Below are 22,555 nucleotides of genomic sequence, written 5' to 3'. Positions count from 1 at the left end.
AGAGCACAGAGTAAATTGGCTAGGTTAAGTCATGGAAAAGGCTTATAAAAATACTCTCTTTGCAAGTTCTTTATCATGGAAAACTACAGGAGGGGGAGTAATTTTGTTTAGAAGGTATTCTTTTAAAACTGAGGACATGCTGTTACGATTACTTTGAATACTTCAGTCCTATATGCCGCATCTGACAAAACCACTCAATTGTTAATTTGCATTTTCCTTTAGCTACTCATGTCAAGGCAGAGTGGAATAGCAGCATACATGATCTAGAGAGGCTGAGGGTCTCTTCATGTTATGACTCAAAAGAAGAGTTTCTAGCCAGAACAGGTTCTGCTCCTGCAAACATGTATTTGGTGTTGCAAACAGAAATTCTTTTGCCTATAACAATATATATTGTCAACTGAAGAAAGGACAGGACAGTTACAGAAAATTCCTGCTCAAGTCATACCACCTTCAACCCAAGCTGGATTGCTCACAGTACTAGTACTTGGATTCCAACACCCACAGCACACGAAATTAATGAGGGGGGTTGTTATTATTAATGAGATTTGCTGTGGATAACGATTCACAGAATGCAGAGCAGATTCACCATAACAGATACAGCTTCAGTTTTCTACAGCTGTATGTCTAACTACTGTATTATTGCTCTGTTCACCACATAGCAGCTTCACCTATGCAAAGTAATGAAGTACGAGAAAGAAGGCAGTACAAAATAAATGGGGCTTTTATGCATGTGCCACATTTCCCCATAGTATCTGAAAGGTTATTTCTATGTATTTAAGTAAATAGATGCATGTAAGTATTTTCAGGGCCAAAAAGTGCTTATCATTGTATACTTTGAGAGTTGCACTGCGGCAATTTGGAGCACAGCCAGGCAAGCATTACCTTTCTGCAGCTACTTATATAATTAAGTATTTTCAGGATTAGGTTCACAGATATTAATTCATCATGTAGGCTTTCTAGTCACTGCTGAAATCCCCTAATAGAAAACAGGAATCTACTTTGAAATATCAAATTGTTATGAAATATGAGAGGATTAAGATATAATTCAATATTTTGACATGAAAATAGATTAATTTTGCTAATTGTTAAATCTTCATTGAGTTATCTTTCAAAGGAAATCTTGCTTTGCTGGGTATTTACACTACAGAAGCTAATTTCTAAGGATGTCATAACAATTCATACGTAAAGAAAATGTATGCAGCTCCTGTTTAGAATGTGCATTGTTTTTAGCATACTTTACAAAAGAGAGGAAAGATTTTTAAAAAATATCTTTGAGAGCAATAGTCAGCTCCACTACACAAGGTATGGCAGGATTTTTATTCAGCCTTTAGACACTTTCTGTGCAGGACATTTTCTCTAGGGAATCAACATCAGAATCCAACGTGTGGGAAAACAGTTTATTTCAAATTTGTATCACCTCTGCCTATCCAATAGCTAGCAAATTCTTCAGATAGCTAAATGTACCCTAGAAAGTCAGCCTTCATTCACATCATCACACAAATTTAAGTCCTGGAGACATGAATTCTAGCTTCTTGAAGAGATGAAGTTTCACTGAGTTAAAAACTACCGCGTAGTGGTTAGCTGAAGGTTGAAATACCTTTTCTTGCAGGAAGGATTGACCTGAGCTTCCTCAGGCATTCAGCTGATAAATCAGTACTGAACACTTTCTCACCTATTCTCCCCACGCAACTGGAATGGATGCAACTCTTACAGATGCTGCCCAGGACCAGGAGGCTTAGAAGAGGCAGCCAAGGGTCAGCTACCATTTCATCTAATTGGAACTAATCTGCATGTGGCACAGCATGGCCTGAAGCCAGAAGCAGGTTTAGCTACACAGATGGATGATTTCTTCCTGCCTATTCAGATCTTCCTTTCCCCGCCAGCATTCGGCACTGGCCACAATTTGCAGTCCTGTCTAATGGATTTTCATGGATCTAGGAAAGTGTACATGCAGGAGACTGCACATCCACTAGTACCCTCTCTATTTGTAATTGCAATATGGCAGAAGGTAGAAGGACATGGACAAAATATGTCAGGACTATACAGATTAGACATGGGTCTACTTAGATATGACTTTAAAAGAAATAGCAGCTGGCTGACTGATTACTGCAAAAACTAGAAGATGATTCCCCCCCACCAAGGAAAGAAAATTGTAAATAGAAACTAGATTATAGCAGTATGAAGACAACATAGCAAAACATTATCTAAAAAGACTAATTATACAAGACCAAGTACCTTATACTCATTTTCATCCTCAAAATTTCTCCAATGCTGCTTGCCTTTTCAGATTAGAAAACCAAATGACTAAAATTTGATAATCACAAGTGCATGAACTAGTTTCCAGTCCAGTCCCCAATCTGCTACAATATTTTGTCTCTCTTGCTGAAGTAGAGCTCACTAATTAAAGAGGGAAAAAATGCGTGTACTCATACTCATTACAGAGTTCTGAAGGAAAACAAAGAAAGCTTCAATCATATGTTTAAAGATTCGTGAAGTGCATGTTAAAGCAAACCAGAAAGGGTGTCTGTTAGTCACACACCCTGTTTAAATTGCTAGTGGAACATTAGAACAACTAAACTGTACTCTCCTATATTCATCTGTTTTTCTTACCTGTGTTTCACCCACTGCATCCTTACTGAAGAATAAAGTTAGAGGACTCAGTAACTATAGAACCAGAAGAAAGTTATTTCTTGCCATAAACTGTGCAAAAGTAAGAAGTTTAGGAAATAACGTTAGTTTGAAGGGTGTGTTTCTTTATCCTACAAATTTTTTTTCCTAAGAATTACACCTCAGAAGGACACATTTGCTTTTTATTTTCTACTTTGAGTTTATCCATGTACTCCAAGAAGCACGAGAGCTCAGTACCTCAAACAGTTTCACACAGATGCGCGACCTGGAACACTTTTGCTCTTCTGGCAAATGCAAGGCCAGTGGATACAAGACAGAGCTGGACCGGTTATGCGTCCCCAGGTGAGACACAAAGAGAGATCTTCTACTTTTCCTGAGTTTAGATAAAGTGTTCCTTTCAAGCAGCTGCTGAGGGCGTGTAGTGAAAGCCACCTTCAATGCAGAAAAAAAGAAGTACAGTAAGACACCTTTTCTAATAAATTTATTTATTTATTCTCACCTACAATCTATGTATTTAGTTCAACCACTGCAGTGTTCTAAATGTAAGAATTTGTATGCTTTATACAAAGTAAAAAAAAAAAAAAAATTCAGAATTATCAAGCTCTTTTAAGGGCCATTCCTTATTTCTTTACCTGACCCTTGACTGACCTAATAAATAGACAGCTGTGCTAAATCCCTTATCACATGAGCAAGAGGAAGGCTTTATCCAGCCTTTGCTTAGAGAAAGCAATGCAATTGGTAAGCCTCATCATTAGAGAATTTGGCATGAAATCTTGTCTTAACAAAAAGCAACAACATAAAAAAAAATAAACCACACTGCTTTTATGCTCTCCTAAGACTATAAAAATTGTATGCCTTAAAGACATAAATTTGTATGCCTTAAAAGACAAACAGCAGATGTCTTCATGTCTAGAACTCTGTTACAAATTATATTACCTCAAACTTCTTGCTACACATAAGCTATGCATAGAAATAATACACCAAAGTTCACTGACTTCATGAATAGATGTTTGTTACATACAAACTCTAGTAAATTTTTTCAAAGAACTTCAGTGAATACCCTGTGCAGAGGAAAAGCTTTGAAGCATAGCAGGGAACCAGCTCTCCTTCACCAGGCCTGAAAGCTTTAGAAGTAGTCTGTAAAATGACATCTACAGTCAGCAGCAGCCTGAAAAAACAAGGACCCAGTGAGAAGAAGGTGGAAGGGGGTGTCACTGAGCTTCAAAAGGCTCCTGGGGTAGAGATGACTTGAAACAACCCAAGATGGAGTTGTGTTGGAATCAGAAGGACAACTGTCCTGCTTGGGGTCCAGACAAGAGCAAGGTAAGAATTTCAGAGAAAGCTTGGGAATGAAGATGTCAAGCAGTCACCTAAAACACATGATCTGAGGACAACTGAAAAGCCCAGGCAGAGGGAGGAACAAACTGCTGCAAGATCCCACTCCTGCAGGAGGTCCAAGAGCCTGAATCTCAATCCCCTGGCAGGAGGCTCTTCATTCCTCCCCCAGCACTTGCTCCTAGGATGTGACTTTTAACAATGGATTATGCCCGAGCAGAACTAAAGCTATGTATACTTAAGAACCTTAAGGAATTACTCCAACTACTGCTACAGCACAAAATCAAGAGTTTGAAATGTATTTTCATAATCACTTCCATTTGCCTAGAAATAGCAGCAGATAAATTTACCTTTCAATAGTCAGTATCTTGAAATCCAACAAGGATTTTATTCCATATATTTATCATGGACTAAAACTGCTGAACATGTCAGCATTACGGTTCAATATTCTGTACTTGAAAGAATCTTAAAACATTTTTTCAGCTATTAAATTGCTCTTCTACTTTACATAAAGAAACTCAGTTGTAATTTTAACACATTTAATGATTGCAAAAAGGTCCTACAAAATCTTGAAAAGTCCTTTTTAAGAGTTTTAGAACCATACATTTAATCAGCCATCAGCTGGTGAAGTACTACATTTTAACACCTCATGTTTTTAACCTACGTTTATTAACTAGGCAGTAGTCTCTTCAGATCTTAAACAAAGATAGAGTGGAGAAGTGTGTGTGTAAGAAGCAAAAATGCAGGACCATCATCAAAATTTTGAAAAAGGCATCTACCTACCAACTAACACAAACAGGCTTCCTCTGCTTCAGGTGCACTGTTCCTGTCCAACCACTCCAAAAAACATCATGCAGGACTTGAAGAGATTCAAGCCAACTCAAACCAACATTAAGCACTTCACAGACTCAGGTATTCATTGTACTTTAGCAATACAGTGTTCTTCCCTTCTGACTTCTACCTGTAACTATTGAGCTCTTTTGTATTATTTAGGTAAAGAGGCTTTACTGCTCCTTTTGTAAATGCACCTCCACAAATAAATCTGTTTTCTAAAGTCAGGTATCTGGAGGAAGAAATCCAATAAGTCAGCTAGACACTAGTACTGAAGATGTTATAAAACGCTTCATCATCACCACTACGCACTCATCTCCAGGACAGATTTAAGGCAAAGATTTTTTTTCAAGTCTTTAGTAAAAGCCAAAATTATTTTTGCCTTTTTGGAAAAGGGAATGATGTATTTCATAACATTTCTTATTCTTCTCCTGCAAAGTAGTGATTCTGTACTATCCAATCTCCATGCCAAAAGCAAACTTAAAAGTACATCACTCACAGGGGACATGAGGAGGAAAGCTAAACTGTGATATCCCATCTGAACTGGATGCCAAAACCATTTAATACCTCATAGCACCTACTCTGTTCCAAATATACACACAGTTCATTAATAAGACAGATGAATCTAAAATACTAACTCAAGACTGAAGACTGAGTTTATTTAAGCAAAGTTACATTGAACCAAAGGTGTTTGTAATTTTTCAAACCACTTGTAGGGATATTTATTTTATGAATACACAAAATGAAGAGGCAGAATGGTGACTTTAGTTTTAATATTAAACTTAGTTATTGGAGAAAAAAATCAGGTTTTCTAAGCCAGAAACAGGTAACAGTTGCTAGTTGAACAATAAACCTAAACATAAACATGTTATGATAAAGGACATGGACCTGTTGGAGTGAGTCCAGAGGAGGGCCACAAAGATGATCCGAGGGCTGAAGCACTCCTCCTATGAGGCCAGGCTGAGAGAGTTGGGGTTGTTCAGCCTGGAGAAGAGAAGGCTCCAGGGAGACCTTAGAGCAGCCTTCCAGTACCTGAAGGGGGCCTACAAGAAAGCTGGAGAGGGACTTTTTACAAGGGCCTGTAGTGATAGGACAAGGGCTAATGGCTTTAAACAGAAAGAGGGTAGATTTAGATTAGACATAAGGAAGAAATTCTTCACTATGAAGGTGGTGAGGCACTGGAACAGGTTGCCCAGAGAAGCTGTGGATGCCCCATCCCTGGAAGTGCTCAAGGCCAGGTTGGATGGGGCTTTGAGCAACCTGGTCTAGTGGAAGGTGTCCCTGCCCATGGCAGGGGGGTTGGAACTAGATCATCATTAAGGTCCCTTCCAACCCAAACCATTCTATGATTCTATGATTCTATGAAAATGCATTGCTGCTCTATGCCTTGTTTATATTTTAAGAGCAAAACAGTGTTTAATTTGCTTTCTGAACTCTTATCCCAGAAGAGTACTTCTACATCTTTGGCTGAAAGCCACAAATATTCAAAATATAAGAGAATTATGGTGCTTTTTCTTCAGTTCTACGTTATGTATTCTTTGTGTATATAAAAAGTGTTTGCTCCACACTTCCTCCGCTTCCTCTACATTGTAAACAACCTCAAGTCCTGCACAGAGTATAGTGTTTCACACAGGAATAGGAACTAACAGTATCCAAGTAAACTACAGACACTGATTTCAACAGAAAGTACACAGTGCCTGCAAGAACTGCCTCCAGAGTGCCCTGTGACCTCCTTCTTCTAAGTCAGGAGTTTTGCTTCCTGAATTATGCAACGAATTACATTAGCAAAGCTTAAGCTTTTATAAATGAAAACTTGTTTCCTTATGCATGCAGTGGAGGGGTTTTTTTAATTAACTCCTAAAAAAAGTCTATACTGAGGAATATGCATAAAATAATTCTTATAGAAAATTAATTGAGAGATCTGTTTTTAACAGAAACATATTTAGCTTTCTCCACAGGATTTTTTTTTTCTCTGAAATCACCCAAAGATTTGGGCTATTTAAAGTCATCCTAATTAATCAAAAAATGAGATACTATAATATTCATTATTTTAAATAAAATTAGACTAGTCTCAGAAAGGTTGGACTAGCTAAAAATATTTATCTTGTACACTGAAAGAATATTTCAATGTTTCCTTCTAAATGGGCTGCTAGGAATCAAGTGTTAGAAGTCTGTGGGAGTTAAAGGCACTCAAACTCTCCAAGTAACAAAGGGGTTTGCTTTTTTAAAGGATTAATGTACCAGTGCTAATTTCATGCCAGTTTTTCAGCATCTTCCCCTCTTGCATCCCTCTACCATTAATTTACTCTCAGTTTACACTACTAAAACCAGTATCAGAATCAGGTCCTTAGTCCTTTCTCTAATATCACCCTACACAAATTTATCAACCTCATAAAAGCCTTGAGCTTATTTGTGATTATGGTCCAACCTAGATTCCCCATGGCTGTGTATCACGGTAGTCCAGGCTCCCGGAGTTGTCTGTAATGTGCATCATACTGACAATCCTTTGAGGCAGTCTTAAAATTCCTACTATCTTGCTACATGTCATGAAATCATGAAAATTAGTCAAAATTATAACCCAACATGTTGTAACTACACAACAATTTTTCTGCTGAAAAACACTCTGAAAGTGTATCATTATTCTACTATTGGCTCTAGAAAAAAAAAAAAAGGAATATTTCTAAAATGTAAATTCATGGAGTTTCAATATGCTTGACAGCAATCATTTACTTCTCAATTAAAGGTATAATGCTACTTATAAAATTGCCATTGAGGGGGAGAAAGGGAAAGGTAAAGAAAAGAGTGACTGACATCAAAGTTCAATCTATGAGGGCTACATAGGGTGAATATTAAAAAAAAAATTATTCAACTGTATTTCAACACTTTCTTAAAGTAACCATTAGATGGTTTCCCCTACCTTGCTTGACTTCATCCATGACTTTGATTTTTTTTTGAAGATGAACAGACATACAGCAAGTTCCACAGAGAGCTTGCACAGTTGCAATTTCAGAACCACAAGTCAATTCATAGTTATTGAGAATAGGACACCCACATCAAATATCACATCGATTGGGTAAGGTTTCTCATGTCTGCAAGCCCTGCGAGGAAGCAGTGCTGCTGACTGTGCACGATACCCTTCTCCATGAATGATACAGCAGAATATTCTAGTGTCAAGCCAAATTCACCCTCCGCCTCTGACTAGAAACTGTCAGCATCTTTATTAAAGATTTCAATTCCTGTGTCAGGTAAAACACTGGAAGCACCAAAGCCTTTGCCTGGTCTCTGACAAGTTAATGCGTAGCCTTGCTGCTTCTACCTGTCTATTAGGAAGCTTATTCCAAGTCCCACCTATCCCAGTTTGGCAAACACACGGCTATTGTTTCAAGTTTGTCTGCCGCTTTGCTGTACAAAACTTTGGCTACTATGTATTACAAATTGGTAATCCTGCTACATTTCATTGCCTTTTTCCTATACCAGCTTTAGCTCCTTGATGTTGTCGTAAGGCAGACAATGGAGATGATTACTGTAAAACTATTCCCAGTCATGGGCCTGGCCTGCACTGCCCTGGCACAAAGTGAAGAGAAAGCCCCTCCATGAAAGAGAAGAACATTCAAACAAAGCTTAACTAATGGCCTACTACTGTCAAACTGTATTACCGTTTTTAATCATGGCAAAGGAGAGAGTCAGAAAAATTCAAAGAAGATGAAGAGGCCTAGAAGCATTGGCCAGCACCCCAGCGACACGGCACCTCATCGGCCAGCGCACACACACAGCACCAGGTGTTACAACATCTGGTTTGTGCTAGTAGAGACGTAGCCTCGGCTCCCACTTCTACAGAAGCTAATTCTGTGGATGGTCACAGGGTGCGTTCCCAAAACTGGCACCTTTCCTAGATATACGATAGCTTTGGATCTCGCAAAACCTCCCGCCGAAGACAGACAATCCCTTATGCTCAGAAGCTGTAAGACTGAGCCTTCCTCCAACTTCACTGGAAAAGTCTTTTTAAAGTTAGTTCACAAATCACCATCTTTTTAACAGAAGATCGTGTGTGTAAACCAGCATGATCAAATATAACACTACTTATTAAATCCAAGGGATCCTTGATTTATACCCATTTACTATCTAAATAATTGATGCTTGAAACATCTCAGTGCTACTGTGATATCACATCAACCACACAAAGAAAAACACCCACAATTCTTCAAATTCAGTTCCATGCACTAAAGCCTTATTGATAGACATGTACGCGTATCTCTGGGCCAGAAGTCCACAGGTACTTGTCTCAGTGAGACAGGCTTAGCTCAGTGCTGAATGAAGACGACGAATGCATAAAGATGAACGGACATCCATTGCTCCCCAGCTGGCACTTCACAGGTAGCAGGTCCTTCCTGACACTGCACTTGTGCACAGTGAATGGAATTGGTCTGTTCTTTTTTTTTTTTTTTAAAGCATCCCACCCTGTCCAACATTAAGGGGGGGGGGGGGGGGGGAGAAAATAAATAAAACAAAGCAAACAAAAAAAACGCCAAAACCCCCCAAAACCCAAACCCCCCCTAGAGGTTTCAGCACATGTTAAATGTCCCACTCCTATTAATGCTCACAGAAGACGATTTCTTCTTTCTTTGTTTCAGGTACATGGGAGTGAACAGACTACCTTGTGCATCTCATTACACAGGCACACAAACCCAACAATGTTCTTATTTCTGTGCTTTTTCCCCCTTTCCATGCTACTCTTCCAGCCATGATGGGCCACAGAGCTCTCAGGCAATGACCGTACATTTGCTTCAGCCAGGGGAGCACAAAGGACACCTCACAAGAGCTCTTCAGATCTGCAGGGAGCACAAACCACTTGTTACTGTGGCTGAAATCTCAGAATCACGTTCCCCAGCAAATGATGCTTTTGACAGTTCTTCCAAACAGCTGCTCCACTGTAAAATTCTCTAACATAAGCTGGAAAAACCTAATTGAAGGACCTAATTGAAGGGTATTAATGCTCTGTTTCCGACCTCCATCAGTAATGTATTTAGCACAATGGCAGCGGGCTGCTTTGCCATCAGAGCCCGGAGCAACGAGACCTTCAGCGTGAAACCCCACATCAACCCCTGCGGGCCCGGGCTGCAGCAGCCACGAGTGAGTCGTGCACCGAACACCCAGCTCACCTGAGCAGGCAAGGAAGGGAAGGGAAAGGCATGACAAAGCAAAAAAGTGGCACATTTGAACTTGGGGTCATGGGTTAATAAGAAACATTGCTGCCACACACATTTCACTTCCTCCTCCCCTCAGAAAGGGAAGGAGGACAGGGGGAGAGAAGTTTGTGCCTGCTACAGACACAACTTCTTTCTTTTTCAGAGACAGCTCGATACAAGAGACTGATTCAGCAGAATTGGATGCATAAAGCAAAGAATGTAAAATAAGAACTTCTGTACTCTGAGATATGCTTTTTACAGAACGCACAAATATTGTCTGCAGTTTATTTTACCTCTACAGAAGTGCAATTTCTCAGCAAGCTTTTATTCTACTTATTGTCAGCATCCATCGATAAGATTAAAAAAACAACGCCCAAGTTCTGTGGCCAGCATCTCTATAAAACCTAGTGTAGAAAAGGACATTTAACCTGTTCTAAACACACAAGTCCTGTTTGCAAGGTCCTCTGTGCCAGGATTAATTTTTCTATTCAAGTACCATTTCCAATCAGTGGGTGTAGGATTCCTCAGTCTAAAGAGAAAAGGCAAACTTTTTTTGTGTTCAATTACTGAAGTTCACAAGAAAATTACACAACTGAAAAGTGTTTTTAATGCCTGAAACAGCTTCACAGCAAAACAATTCTAGGTTCCAGCTTCTTGTGACAACTATTCAGTTGCTATTACTGCTATATAGCTTACTACATAACTTCTTCTTGTTTGTTTTACTTGCTCTTAATTCAAGTCACAGAACTTTGTTCCCAGCTTGCTCTCTGAGCATTCTTTTTCATAACTGCAAGCAAAGAACTGGAGGCCAACAGGAAGAAAAGAATGTAACACCAACTGCAACAACTTATCTACTAGGTCAGGAACAAAGTAGTAGGAGGCAATGAGTACTGCAAGCTGTATACATAAAACAGAAGACAGTGATAAAATAATCGGATTGAAATACTTTGTGCTTTTCCCAAGACTGTTTCCTTGCTAATAATATGCAGGACAAACCTGCCTTAAAGTAAGAAAGGTGGAAAAAAGGACGGAACTAATTTTTAAAACCCCTTCACACATACTGTAAATAAAAGCACTCATACAAAAAAATCCTACATCACAAGTCCTCCCTCACACCTCAGGAAGGTGGTTTCAAGAAGGGCAAATTCACTGGCAATGTGAAAACCTCCTCACCCAGCCCTATGGTACCCACTGGTGAGCCACTTGAGCTCACACCCTTGCCCAAAACCCAAGCGTACAAGGTAGCTGCAGTTCTGCTAGTCTGCAACTTATGGTCCTGATTGTTAAAGAGCAAACAGCTCTGGTATGAACCAACCTCACACTTGAAGAACCTCCTATTTTAGGTTGCGCTTTCACAGAACAGCAACTCCAGTGTCAGAGACCCCTGTAATAGATAAAAAATGCAATGCTTGCCAAACACACAGGCAAAATCAATGCAAGTTCACTCTAAAAGGTTTCAGACAAAGACCAGATTGATCTGCTTTTTGTGCTAGCACAACCACTATACCATTTACTCTTGTCAAAGACTAGAAAAATAGCTTGTGCTTATCCCTATCAAGATCAGAACTGCTCTGCTAAGTGACCTGATAGGGATAAGAACCAGGAAATAGTACTGTTAAAAACTACAAAGTTGTGAAGGGCAAAAAGTTTACAGGAAAAAATGAGGTAGCAGACAGTGAGAGTGATCTGCAACTACACCCTCAAAAAATTTCCTCTAATTATACCTTTATTTTCACATGGAGCTGACCATCCTCCAATCTAAAAGATGCTATCATACCTACCACAAATTAATATGAAATCATCCCTTGCAATATCAAGTAACCTCCAGAAAACCTATTTTACAAATTAATATAGGTACTTCTAATATGCCATTTTAAGGATTGTTTTCCTCCTCCATCCGCAGCTTCATCAGTTTTCTTCCCAGAATATCTACCTATAGCTAAGACAAAAGCAACACTCAGTGAGCAATGGTGACTCCAGAGGACCTAGCCAAAGTACACACAAGTTTAAGATGTGAAAATATGAACATTACCAATGGAAAGAAAAAAGACTTCTACTGCTTGGTATTTGATAAAGGAATAGATTTATTTAGAGGAGCTTCTTAAAAGTTTCTTCTCTTTTACCCATCAGATAGAGAAAATCTCACTGGACTGCTTCTGATTTTTTACTGAGGTCTGGGTTTTCTGAGACCTAGTACAGGGTTACCAACAAATGCCAAAGTCGTAAGGCCTTTTTTATACGTCACGCACACTAATCACACTATTATACTTTCTCAAAATCAAATTTTATTTTAGTGAAGCAATTAGCTGTATACAGAACAAAATATATCTGTATTTCACAAGCATTCTCCTCCCACTGTCTGAAATGTAGGGGTAAAATGGGAAGTCCATGCTTCTCTATAGCTCAGATGACAAGCTATAGAGATGATTATTTCACTTGGATTTAAAAAAAAGAAAGTTTACAATTGTTTTTTAGTAAATTAGTACACATAGCATGTGCAATCTGATAGGAAAGACAAGCATTCATATCTTAAGAACCCCTGATAAACTGCTCATTCCCTCAGCCTGGAACTGATTGTTTGGAGAAAGTATCACTAGAGGTATCCTTTGCTCTTTCCTCCTGAGGGATCCAGTTTGGCCACTGTCAGAAAAAAGACACTGGGATAAATGGACCTTTGGTCTGTTTCAGTATGGTTCTTGTATAGTAAATCCCATACTGAGTCAATGGCCTGACTCCAGCCAACAATTGTCACTGCTTAGTTGGGAACCTACTAAGATCCAGGGGCATCACATACAGGAGGTGGTAAGGATAAAATCTCAATGCCATTGCAGGTGGGATTGAGATTGGGAGCTCTCAGATATCCAGCAGCCCCATTAGACAGTCTGTTCGGAAATTCTCCAATGCTTTAGCGCAACTTGAAGAAAGGGAAAGAAAAAAGAGTCACCAACAGTTTACAAGTGCACTACACTCAGCAATGATGATAGCAGTCAGGGGAGAGGGGTTAAAATTAAGCAGCTGGGAAGGGGAGAGAGCCCTCCAGCACTTAGATTTAATAGAATCACTTATTTCCTGCTCGCTGAACCGCTCTGCAAGAATATGAAAGCAGCCTGGAAGCAAAGCACTCCTCCAATGGCAAAGTTTCTCAATCAGGGAAATGTTTAGACTTGGTCACTAATACAGGCTATTGGAAAAGTTTGGTATTGAAATATGTGTTTGCATATCTTCACATCAAGATTCTGAAAATAAGCAGCTTATAGGAAACTATGATTTGTTTAAACAATATTAAAAGGTAAAAAAGACGAGATGAAAGTTTAGTGTTAAATGATTTGTGCGCTTTAAGATCACAAACTGGTACATTGAAGAAAGCATAAATGAGACTTATAGTAGGAGTAGAACAAATTACTTTCACAGTTCTGTAACTCATCAGCTTAACGAGCATACAACTTCCAGCCAAAGGTTTCTAAAGCAACCTATTTCAGTGAAAAGGAGTGAAACTGTGTTTGTTTTCATTGTAATTGCTATTTACAATGTGTTTAGTTGTCCAAGGGGAAAAAAAAAAAAAAAAGACAATTACCAAAAAGGTTCTAAATACAGTTTTAAACACTATGGACCTAAAATCTTAGATGATAAACTGAATAGTGATTATTGTCTATAGACTTGGACACGTGTCCTCAAGTAATTAAATTCAGTGTGTTACGATCCTCTGTTCCTCATGATTTTTAATGTATCACTGCTGCTGAGATGGGACAAACCACTCAGTGACCTTGTAAAAGCAGTAATGGTTTCATATGTAGGCAAAAATGCCCCAGCGTGGGGGGAAAAAGAAAACCCACAAAACCACCAAACATTTTAATTAAGCTTTTCCTCAGTGAAGTTTGTACATGTTTGTGTATTACTTACAAAGTAAAACATAAAAGATTTAAGAATGACATTGCCTAGGGCTTCAACATACTTCAGTGCTTAGTATGTTCTGGAAATTTTGCTGTCCAGGTAGAAGTAGAGGGCGAGTGGAAAAGAAGCAATTTGGGTGTTTACCCCAGCATTCCCACAGCTCTTTCTCTCACCTCTCGCCAGCCATCAAGGTTAAGTATAAAAAGTGATGTATGCCCTGAGTGTGCAGAAATCCATCTTTATTGTCGGATGAGTGGGGCGCTAAATGGAGACAGGTATTTAAAGAAAAAAATAATCTAGCTCTTTATTTCTTCTTACATCTATTTTTAAAGATGTCCAAGTAGAAATGGTTCCCTGAAAATTTTTCCTTTCAACTTGTCTGAGAAAAGGAATGCATTATTTGAGGACGCAAGTCCCAAGCTTCCACATATTGCAGCATACTTCAGCTTTACCTGCTTGACAGGCCAGCTGTCTTGGCTTAAGAGACCCTGAAAATATCATTTGTCTTATTTTTTCTACGAGTCACTGCTAGATACAACTACTCAGTACCTACAGTCTACTTTTTGCCAAGTATACACAAATAGGACTATTAAATCTGGCACCATATCCAAAAGATAGTGCTGATACTGAGGGGAATCGCAGCTCTTACACAGGGCCCAGGATATAGCAGAAAGTTCTGGCACTTCTGCAGAACTGCAAACAATCTCTGTACTTTAGAATCATTAAAGGAGATATTTTATCTACTTCGAATTGAATTCTCTGCAATCTGATGCTTGTTTAACAACCTTGGCAACAGAAAATGAACTGGGAGTACCAGCTCCCATGCATGCAGGCAGGCCACAAGCTATCAAACTGGCAACCTTGTTGGCAGTCCTCAACATATTTGATTTTATTGCCCATATATATATATATTTAACAATAATATATATATTATATTATTACATCAGTACACATATTATGTTATTACTTTATTACATATTGGGGAGTGGGGGGATATATATAGTAGGGTGTAATACATCCACACCCACCAAAAATCACCTGTTTCAGTCAGAAAACTGGCTTACCCGATATTCACCAGACCAGGACCAGACTCCTCTCACAGGCATAAGGACCAGAGACTTCAGCTGACCTTTTCTAACACCAGACTCTGCAATAGCTGTGTAGATGTGGCTGGTAACAAACTACTTTGGCTGATAACAAACTACTTCTTCCTGCTTCTCTGCTGTACAGTACAGATGCTATACCATGGCTGAGGAGGAAGGGAAGAGTAAAGCCTAAGGCAGGAAATCAAGCAAGACTTTTTAGCACCTCACCTCCAAGTATGCTGTTCAGAGGCAAGACGTATGATGTCTGAGGGAAAAAAGTAGCAATGAGCCTGCTTTGCCTCTGAGTGTTCTTTATACAACACGTTTTAGAGTAAGTCCTATTTTTTGTTTGGTTGGCTTTCCTGGTTATTCTGAATCTGACTTTTTCCATGAATACTGCAGCTCCTTAAAAGCAATCCCAAGCAAAACAGCCTCTCATTGCTTTCTTCTTGGGAGTTTTACATTTTGGTTAGTTTTCCTTTCTCCTGACCTCAGGAGACCTTCTCAGGGCTACACACACACACAGACATAAGGCAGCCTGTGAGGAAACTTTGTAGTCAAGCACCAGGACTAATAAAAGCACTATTCATCTAGCTAATATATGGAGCTTTTACTGATGAGTCAACCTATCCAGTAAAACTGGAGACACAGTTTCTGTCAATTTATACAACTCAGCACTAAGTAAAATGTCTGTATACACATTCTAATGAAGAGATGCAAGTCAGAGCACCAGAGCTAACCATTAAAAGTAATATGCAAAAACAAAGCCGGGGCTAAGAACTTAACAAAGGCTTCATGTACTATGTATGGTTTATCATCTACCTTTGACTTTACCCATTTTTCATTTTGGTAGCAAATCCAGGGCCTGTCACGCCAATAAAGTATTTTATTGGCAGAGAATTCTGCATCTTTATCAGATCTGTGCAAATGCTTACTTACTCAGCTTTTTTCTTTGTTTTCCCCGATTAATTTAGCATGTTCAGAAAGTTTTATCAAGCTGAATGCCCATTCTTAAGCAAATCAGAGATGCGATAAAAAGGTTTTGCTGCGCTACGGCACCTCTTAAAAGCTGACTGCGTTCGCTGATGCGGAGCAGGCAGGAGACTGGAGTTGAATTTTACAGGCGCAAGTGGAATAATGGTGATAAAATGCCTTTTCCACGGGAAACAAGGCGGGGCACCCGTGGGAAAGAGGGCTGAAGAAGAAGGAGGGTAGCGGGAAAACACAGACACGGCAGCGGCAGCTCGCATCAGAGCGGCACAACTTTTAGCAGCGTTCCCCGCAGCCGCCTGCTGCTGCTCCTGCTCCTGCTGCTGCTGCTGCTCCTGCTCCTGCTCCTGCTCCTGTTCCTCCTCTCTGGGAGACACAGAGGGATGGCGCCGCTGCCCACGGCGGGCTCGGCGCCCCGGGGCCGGGGCTGGTGGGGCGGGGGCCGGCCCGGCGGGGCCCCCCGCCGCCCCGAAGGAAGAGGAAGCGCCGGCCGGCCCGCAGGAAGTCCCGCTGCCCCGCACCCGCCGCCCTCCCCGGGCCGGCCGCTGCCCCGCGACAGGTGGCGGCCAGAGGCCGCCCGCCGCCCCCGCCCCGGCTCCGGCCCCGGCTCCGGCTCCGGCGGCAGCGCCCAGCCGCGGCAGGTTGCTCCCTCCCCGGCGAGCGGGCGGCCGGGGCGAGGGAGGGGGGCTGCCGCCCTCTGCGCCCAGCGACCCGGGCCGCCGCGGCGCACCTGCCCCGCCCGCCCCTACCTTGTTGAGGTGGGGGTCGCGGAGCACCTCGTAGCCCCTCTTCATGGTGACCTGCAGGGGCCGGCCGGCGTCCCGGCTCTCGGCTGCCTTCCCTGCTTGCATGGCGCGGCGCGGCGAGGCGAGGCGAGGCTCACTGCCGTCAGGTCGCTGCGGGAGCGGCGGCGGCGGCGGCGGCGGCTCCTCCTGCTGAGGTGACCGCCCGGCGGGTGGGATGATCCTGCCGGGAGGGAGGGGGCAGAGCCGCGGCAAGGCGCCGCCGCCGGGAGGGGGTCACCGGGCCGCCGCCGCTGAGTCACCGGCGGCTCCGCGCACCCCAGGCGAGCGGGCGGGCAACCAGGTGCCAGGGGGAGGAGAGCGCGGGGGGGGGGGCGGCGAGCGGGGGTGCGGGCCCGCAGCCCTCCCCGCGCCCGGGAGTCCCCGGCCGTCTGCTTCGGCTCGGCCCGGCCCGGCCGCTGCAGCCTCGCCCCGGGCCCGGCGTTTGCAAGGGGTGTGGACTGCTCTCCCTTTCACCGCCTCAAAGAGCCCCTCCGGATGGCGCCGTGCCCGTTAGCAACCGGCTGGGCTCCGGTCACCGGCTGACGGCGGGGAAACGGCACCGGCGGCGCTCCCGCATCAGGCTGGGCCAGATAGGGGACCGGGCGCTGGGCAGCGCGGGCAACGCCGCGGCTCAGCGCTCGCAGGCATCGCGTTGCGGTGCCGCTCGTGGGCCCCTGGGCCTGGGCGCAGGTGCTTGGGTGGAGACCCCACGCTCGGGGGGGACCCCACACTCAGGTGGGGACCCCACACTCAGGTGGGGACCCCGTGCTCGGGTGGGGGTCCCACACTCAGGTGGAGACCTCACACTCAGGTGGGGACCCCGCGCTCGGGTGGGGACCCCATGCTCGGGTGGGACCCCACGCCCAAGCAGAATCCCCCGGGCTCGGCCGCACGCAGAAGCAGGGCCTGCGCGCTGTAACGACAGTGAAGTTTCACTTTCCTTCTGCTATTAAATGACTATGAAATCCAGCCTTTCCCGAAGGGGATGGGCTGCATAGCTTTGTACAGTCAGGAGCAGGACGGGTTTGACGTAATGAGCTTTGGGTTGCGGGGGGAGCGGCGTGCTGGCTTCAGCTGTGCTGTTTGGGCTTACGCCTGGTCGCGATGGAGAGTTTTAGGGAAGAGCAGGTGTCCAGCTGATTTGTACCACTATCCCTAACATTTCTTTGCAGTATGTTCTGAAATTGCTTGCGTGCAATCCGTTGTGTGCTGTATGACTGTGGCTTTATTCCTCTAAATTCATGTAAGGAAGTACAAATAATTTCTGTACAGCTCCTGTAACCCTGCTAAGATAAATTACACAGCTTTAAATGTGTGGCTACGAAAATACTCAAGGATAAGAGGGTTTTGCTATCTGTTGTCCAGCAGCAACAAGCAGATCAAAATTTTGTAGCTCTTTTAAACTTATCTCTTCACATTTAATCTGCAGGCCTTGTATCCACTCTACCACCTCATATTTTATAAAAAAAAAAAAAGGCTCCCACAGAATCTGGCTTTTCCTGAATTTCCTGTTAAGTATCTCCCAAAAGTTCATTTGGGATTAATTAACAAGGAAAGTTGGAAGGGTTCCAAGTTTATATTTCTGGAAACTTGATTAGCAAGTCAGCAGAAAATTCAGTAAATAAACCTCTCCCGCACTCTGCCATCTCAGAAAGAATTATGGGAAGCAGTATTAATAAAAAGTTTTGAACAAACTTTGAACCTGAAGTCTTTGCAACTAATTATTCAGCCTTCCTTGGATTTGTCCAGATAGTTGAATATCTACCTACTTAAGTCCTGAATTTTACCTTCAGTAGGTGTTAGGAATATCATAGTGGCATTTCAGGTCCTTAGTCATGATAAAAATAAAAAGCAATGCAGAAACATCCTTTTTCCTTTCTTTGTGGGTACCCTAAGACTATTCTGATGGAATGTTAACCTAAATGCGGTATTTTTGTGAGAGAGCGCAATGTGTACTGATGTAATTTTTATCTTAGTGTTGCAATGCTGTCTAAAAAAAAACCCTCTTAGATTTCTGCCAAAAGTCACTGCAACCACTATGAGTACCTGTTCGGAGGTCTGACCCCTGCTAAGGACTTGTCCTGACTGACCTCGCTCCAGTTATAAAAGGTAATGTAACGAAACAGTTAATTCAGGTGAAGTCCATTTGGAAATATATTTATTTTTTTATGTAATCAGACTTCAGAAACAGTTTACCACTGTGTTTTAAGCACAAATTTACTCCTCCTTGTCTTCCTAAAAATAGAATTTATTTCTGTTTGTTGTTTTCAAACACTAATAAAAACACAACCCTAACTATGGTTAGGATAAATGTGTCCCTGAGTTGTAAGAATGGCAACAGACCTTTTCAGCTCAAAAGAAAAAACAAAGAAACAAGAAAAAGTGGTGTCTCTTGTCACCTATAGAAGTCTTGAGGTCTGGAACATTTTAGCATTAGATGGGATTAGTAGGGATTTATTTGTCTGAGTCTGCTGATAGTGATTGCTTTCCTGGCTAGTGTTCATAACCTCCCGTGAATTTTGCCTTGCAGTTGTATCACCTTTGCAGAGTATCTCTGAGCGAGATGAATTTTAGAGTGACTCTTAAGTGACCATATCCAGGATCTCACAATATTTGAACTGCAAAACCAGTTCAAAATGGGTCAAAGGAATAACGTTCAGCACTTACATCTACATTCAGAGGTGGTTATTCCAAAGGAGGACTGCATTGCACAATAAGGCTATAGTTACAAGAGTATAAATAAAGCCTTTGTAAGTGGCAGAATTATTTTGTAATGGCTGCATTATGTGATGCAGGTATTTCTGCAAATGTTAGCCCACATTCAAATAAATGATTAGTGAGCACTAAACATTGTTAAGGTGTTTCTGACAGAAAATACAGTGGCTTTTCCTTTCTGGTAGGCACCTAGTTCTGTTTCTATATGGTACGTTTTTAAGACTTCTGCTCAAGATTTTTCTTTTTCAAGATAAGTACCTATACTTACAGTTTCCTTCCACCCCCCCATACACTATAGTTTAATGAATTAATTTGAAACTTACTGGTAACTTCTTGTCTCAAATCTCCCCAGATGTACTATGGATATATTAAAAGCTCTACTTGAAATAGTCCTAGAAAAAAAGACTAGAAGGAACATTGGTCATCCAGTGTACCTTTGTATCTCAGCCTAGTGTTAAAAAGCTCCAGTAAATCAGACTTCGCTTGCTTTAGCAAGCCAACAGTAAGGAGAGATAAGCACAGGAAAGAAAAAGTTTCCTTGTTGCTGAAGTAGTTAATTAAGATGGCTGACTCAGCTTAAATATTTAAGAATGGAAATGTCCCTGTGTCAGGCTGGGACTGATGAGAAGATTTGGACCCGCTCAAACCATTGTTTGAAACACTGTGGGGTCTGGGTTGTCCATATCCTGCAGTCCGGCTGCGGCACTGGGGAGAGGTTACCTTCAGGGCTACCAGTTTAGGAGAAAGGGAACTCCTACATCCTCATGAAAGCACCACATTAACTACTTTATTACGGTGGTACTTGTATTTTAAGTCTGACTTAGCCCATCAAGACCTCTATTCAGTCTATTACCAAGTGATGGTAGCTGTTGGGTGCTCACTGCGGGTCACAGTGCTCCAGCCGAGACCTCGCCAGCCCAGATTCAACTGCGAGCTTTACTTCACACGCTTTACTGGTGGCAGTGCCCTTTATACTTCTCAGCACGTTTGCTTTTTTTGCAATAGTGCAACACAGTTAACTCATGCTGGGTTTGTGATCCAATATTCCGATATAAACCCGTGTCCTTTCCTGCAGAGATGCAGGCTGAATGAGTTGGCAAGTCAAATTTGGCAGACACACAAGGTTAGCTTTAAAAAAGGCAAATTGTTTAATGATTTAAAAATAGAACTGAAGCATTTTTGAAGTCTCTATTATGTAAACATTTTGCAGTAGTGTTAGTGATTCAGACTTGTGCTTGATAATTTGAAAACTAAATTAATTTGTTGATCATTGGGAAGCATACTTTTAGTTAGTTAACCTGAAGGAGAAGCAAAAATTAAACAGCACAAGCAGTACAAGGTTATTGTTTAATTCTAATTTTGATAATTTTTTGTAATAGAGAATTGTTGTATGTTGTTTGTAACACAAAGGTGGATTTTTTTTTTTTAATTTTACTTTAAACTAGATAATGCATTCCTGAGGTTAAGAGAGGAATCTAATGGCATTTTTGAAATGCCCAAAGTGCCAGCACCCCGAGGTCGCCACCAGCCCTGCCTGACCCTGCCCTGCCCCAGGGCTCCCCCACCCTGCCCATGGCCCGGGACCCATTTCAGCCCCTCGGGGCCATCGGTCGCTGCCCCAGCGATGGCACAGCAGAGCCGACCCCCAGCTCCCCACAGCCCTGTCCTGCCCAGCCATGGGCCCGCTGGCCTGGACCCTGCCACCCCCGGGCTGACTTCCCAGCCTGGCCTCAGCTGGCCTCATCACTATGGACTCCCTACAGATCGTGGGGCTGTGTCTGACGCTGGTTACCCTCAGCAGGCCAGGCCCTGCTTCACGTTCCCAGCTCGACCTCAGACCGGCCTCAGCACCGCAGCCGACCTGGATGGGGGGCTGGCCCTGGCTGCCCCCCACCTGCCCTCCTCCTTCACTGGGGGTGGTGGGACGGGCCCTGGCTGCCCCCCACCTGCCCTCCTCCTTCACTGGGGGTGGTGGGACGGGCCCTGGCCGGCGAGACGCTGCCATGCCAGCCCACGTGGGGACCCCCCAGGCCCACCAGCCCCTGCCGTGCCCTGGCATGGTGGGTGGTTACTGAGAAGGCAGAGCCAGGCTCTTGTCACAGATGAGGAGTGCAATGCCAAGAGGCAGCAGGAGCAAGGTGCACCTGGAGAACGTCCAGTTGGGCTTAAGGCCGACATTTCCCACCAGAAGGGTGGTGAGCACTGGCACAGGCTGCCTAGAGAGGTCAAGGAGTTTCATGCCTGGAGGTTTTCAAAACTTGACAAGGCCCTGAGCAACCCAGTCTGGCTTTGAAGTTCAGCTTGTTTTGAACAGGAGGATGGGCCAGATGACCTTCAGACGTCCTTTCCAACCTGGACTCTTATGTGATTCTGTGGGTAGTACACTGCTGAGAATGACAAATTCTCTGAACATGCAGGCATTTCTACAGGAATTTCGTCACAACCGCAAAAGGCTGTTCCTCCTCACGAATTCACCAACTTCTGGTGATCTTGCTCCTCTATTTCTGTCTCTTTTTCTACTTAGACATATATCTGTTTGGCTAGTGGAATTTTTACCCAGAAGAACTGTCTTCGTACCCCTCACACTTTACCCCTTTCTTGCAAGGATTTTATCCTACATGCCTTAAATCTAATTAAACTTTAACTTCAACAACTGGGGGTAAATATCTTAAGACTCCACAATTTTAGAATCTGACACCCTATGCATAGAAATACTAAAATTATTTCAGTATAACATATATATATAAATATAATAAAACAGTAAAAATGCCTGTTGCATTTTGTATTAGTTGACATTGCACAGTCCATGGTACATGGTACCATCAGCAACTTCCATCTGCTCTCAAGACCACTGTAAAGGAGGGGAGGGAGAAAGACATGTAGAAGTAGTTGCATGCCTATACAGCCATTCATTTGAGCTACACAGTATGCCTGGGGTAGAATGAGAATCCAGTTCTCCCACATCCCAGTGTTACTGTTTTGACTTGTAGATCACGTCCTTCTTATTATAGTAAATCTAGCACAAGGCAAATAAAATAGATACGCCTCAGGGCAGCATGTTCTCAGAAGATATTCTGGCCCAATTTATGATTCAATGAGATTAAATAAT

General features: G+C 42.6%; 1 protein-coding gene across 1 annotated transcript in view; it reads right to left on the bottom strand.

The window, feature by feature from the left end:
• ME1 (malic enzyme 1) overlaps positions 1 to 16,797 on the bottom strand; it is a 184,766-nt gene extending 167,969 nt beyond the window's left edge. Inside the window, exon 1 of the mRNA XM_075707463.1 lies at positions 16,696 to 16,797. Coding sequence (XP_075563578.1) covers positions 16,696 to 16,797 — 102 coding nt within the window. The remainder of the gene's footprint in view (positions 1 to 16,695) is intronic.
• Between the last annotated feature and the right edge of the window lie 5,758 nt (positions 16,798 to 22,555).

Source organism: Pelecanus crispus, chromosome 3, assembly GCF_030463565.1.
Source record: "Pelecanus crispus isolate bPelCri1 chromosome 3, bPelCri1.pri, whole genome shotgun sequence".
In the NCBI taxonomy this organism is placed as follows: Eukaryota; Metazoa; Chordata; class Aves; order Pelecaniformes; family Pelecanidae; genus Pelecanus; species Pelecanus crispus.
Note: the sequence above shows the minus strand (reverse complement) of the source record. Positions and strands in the feature narration are given on the sequence as shown.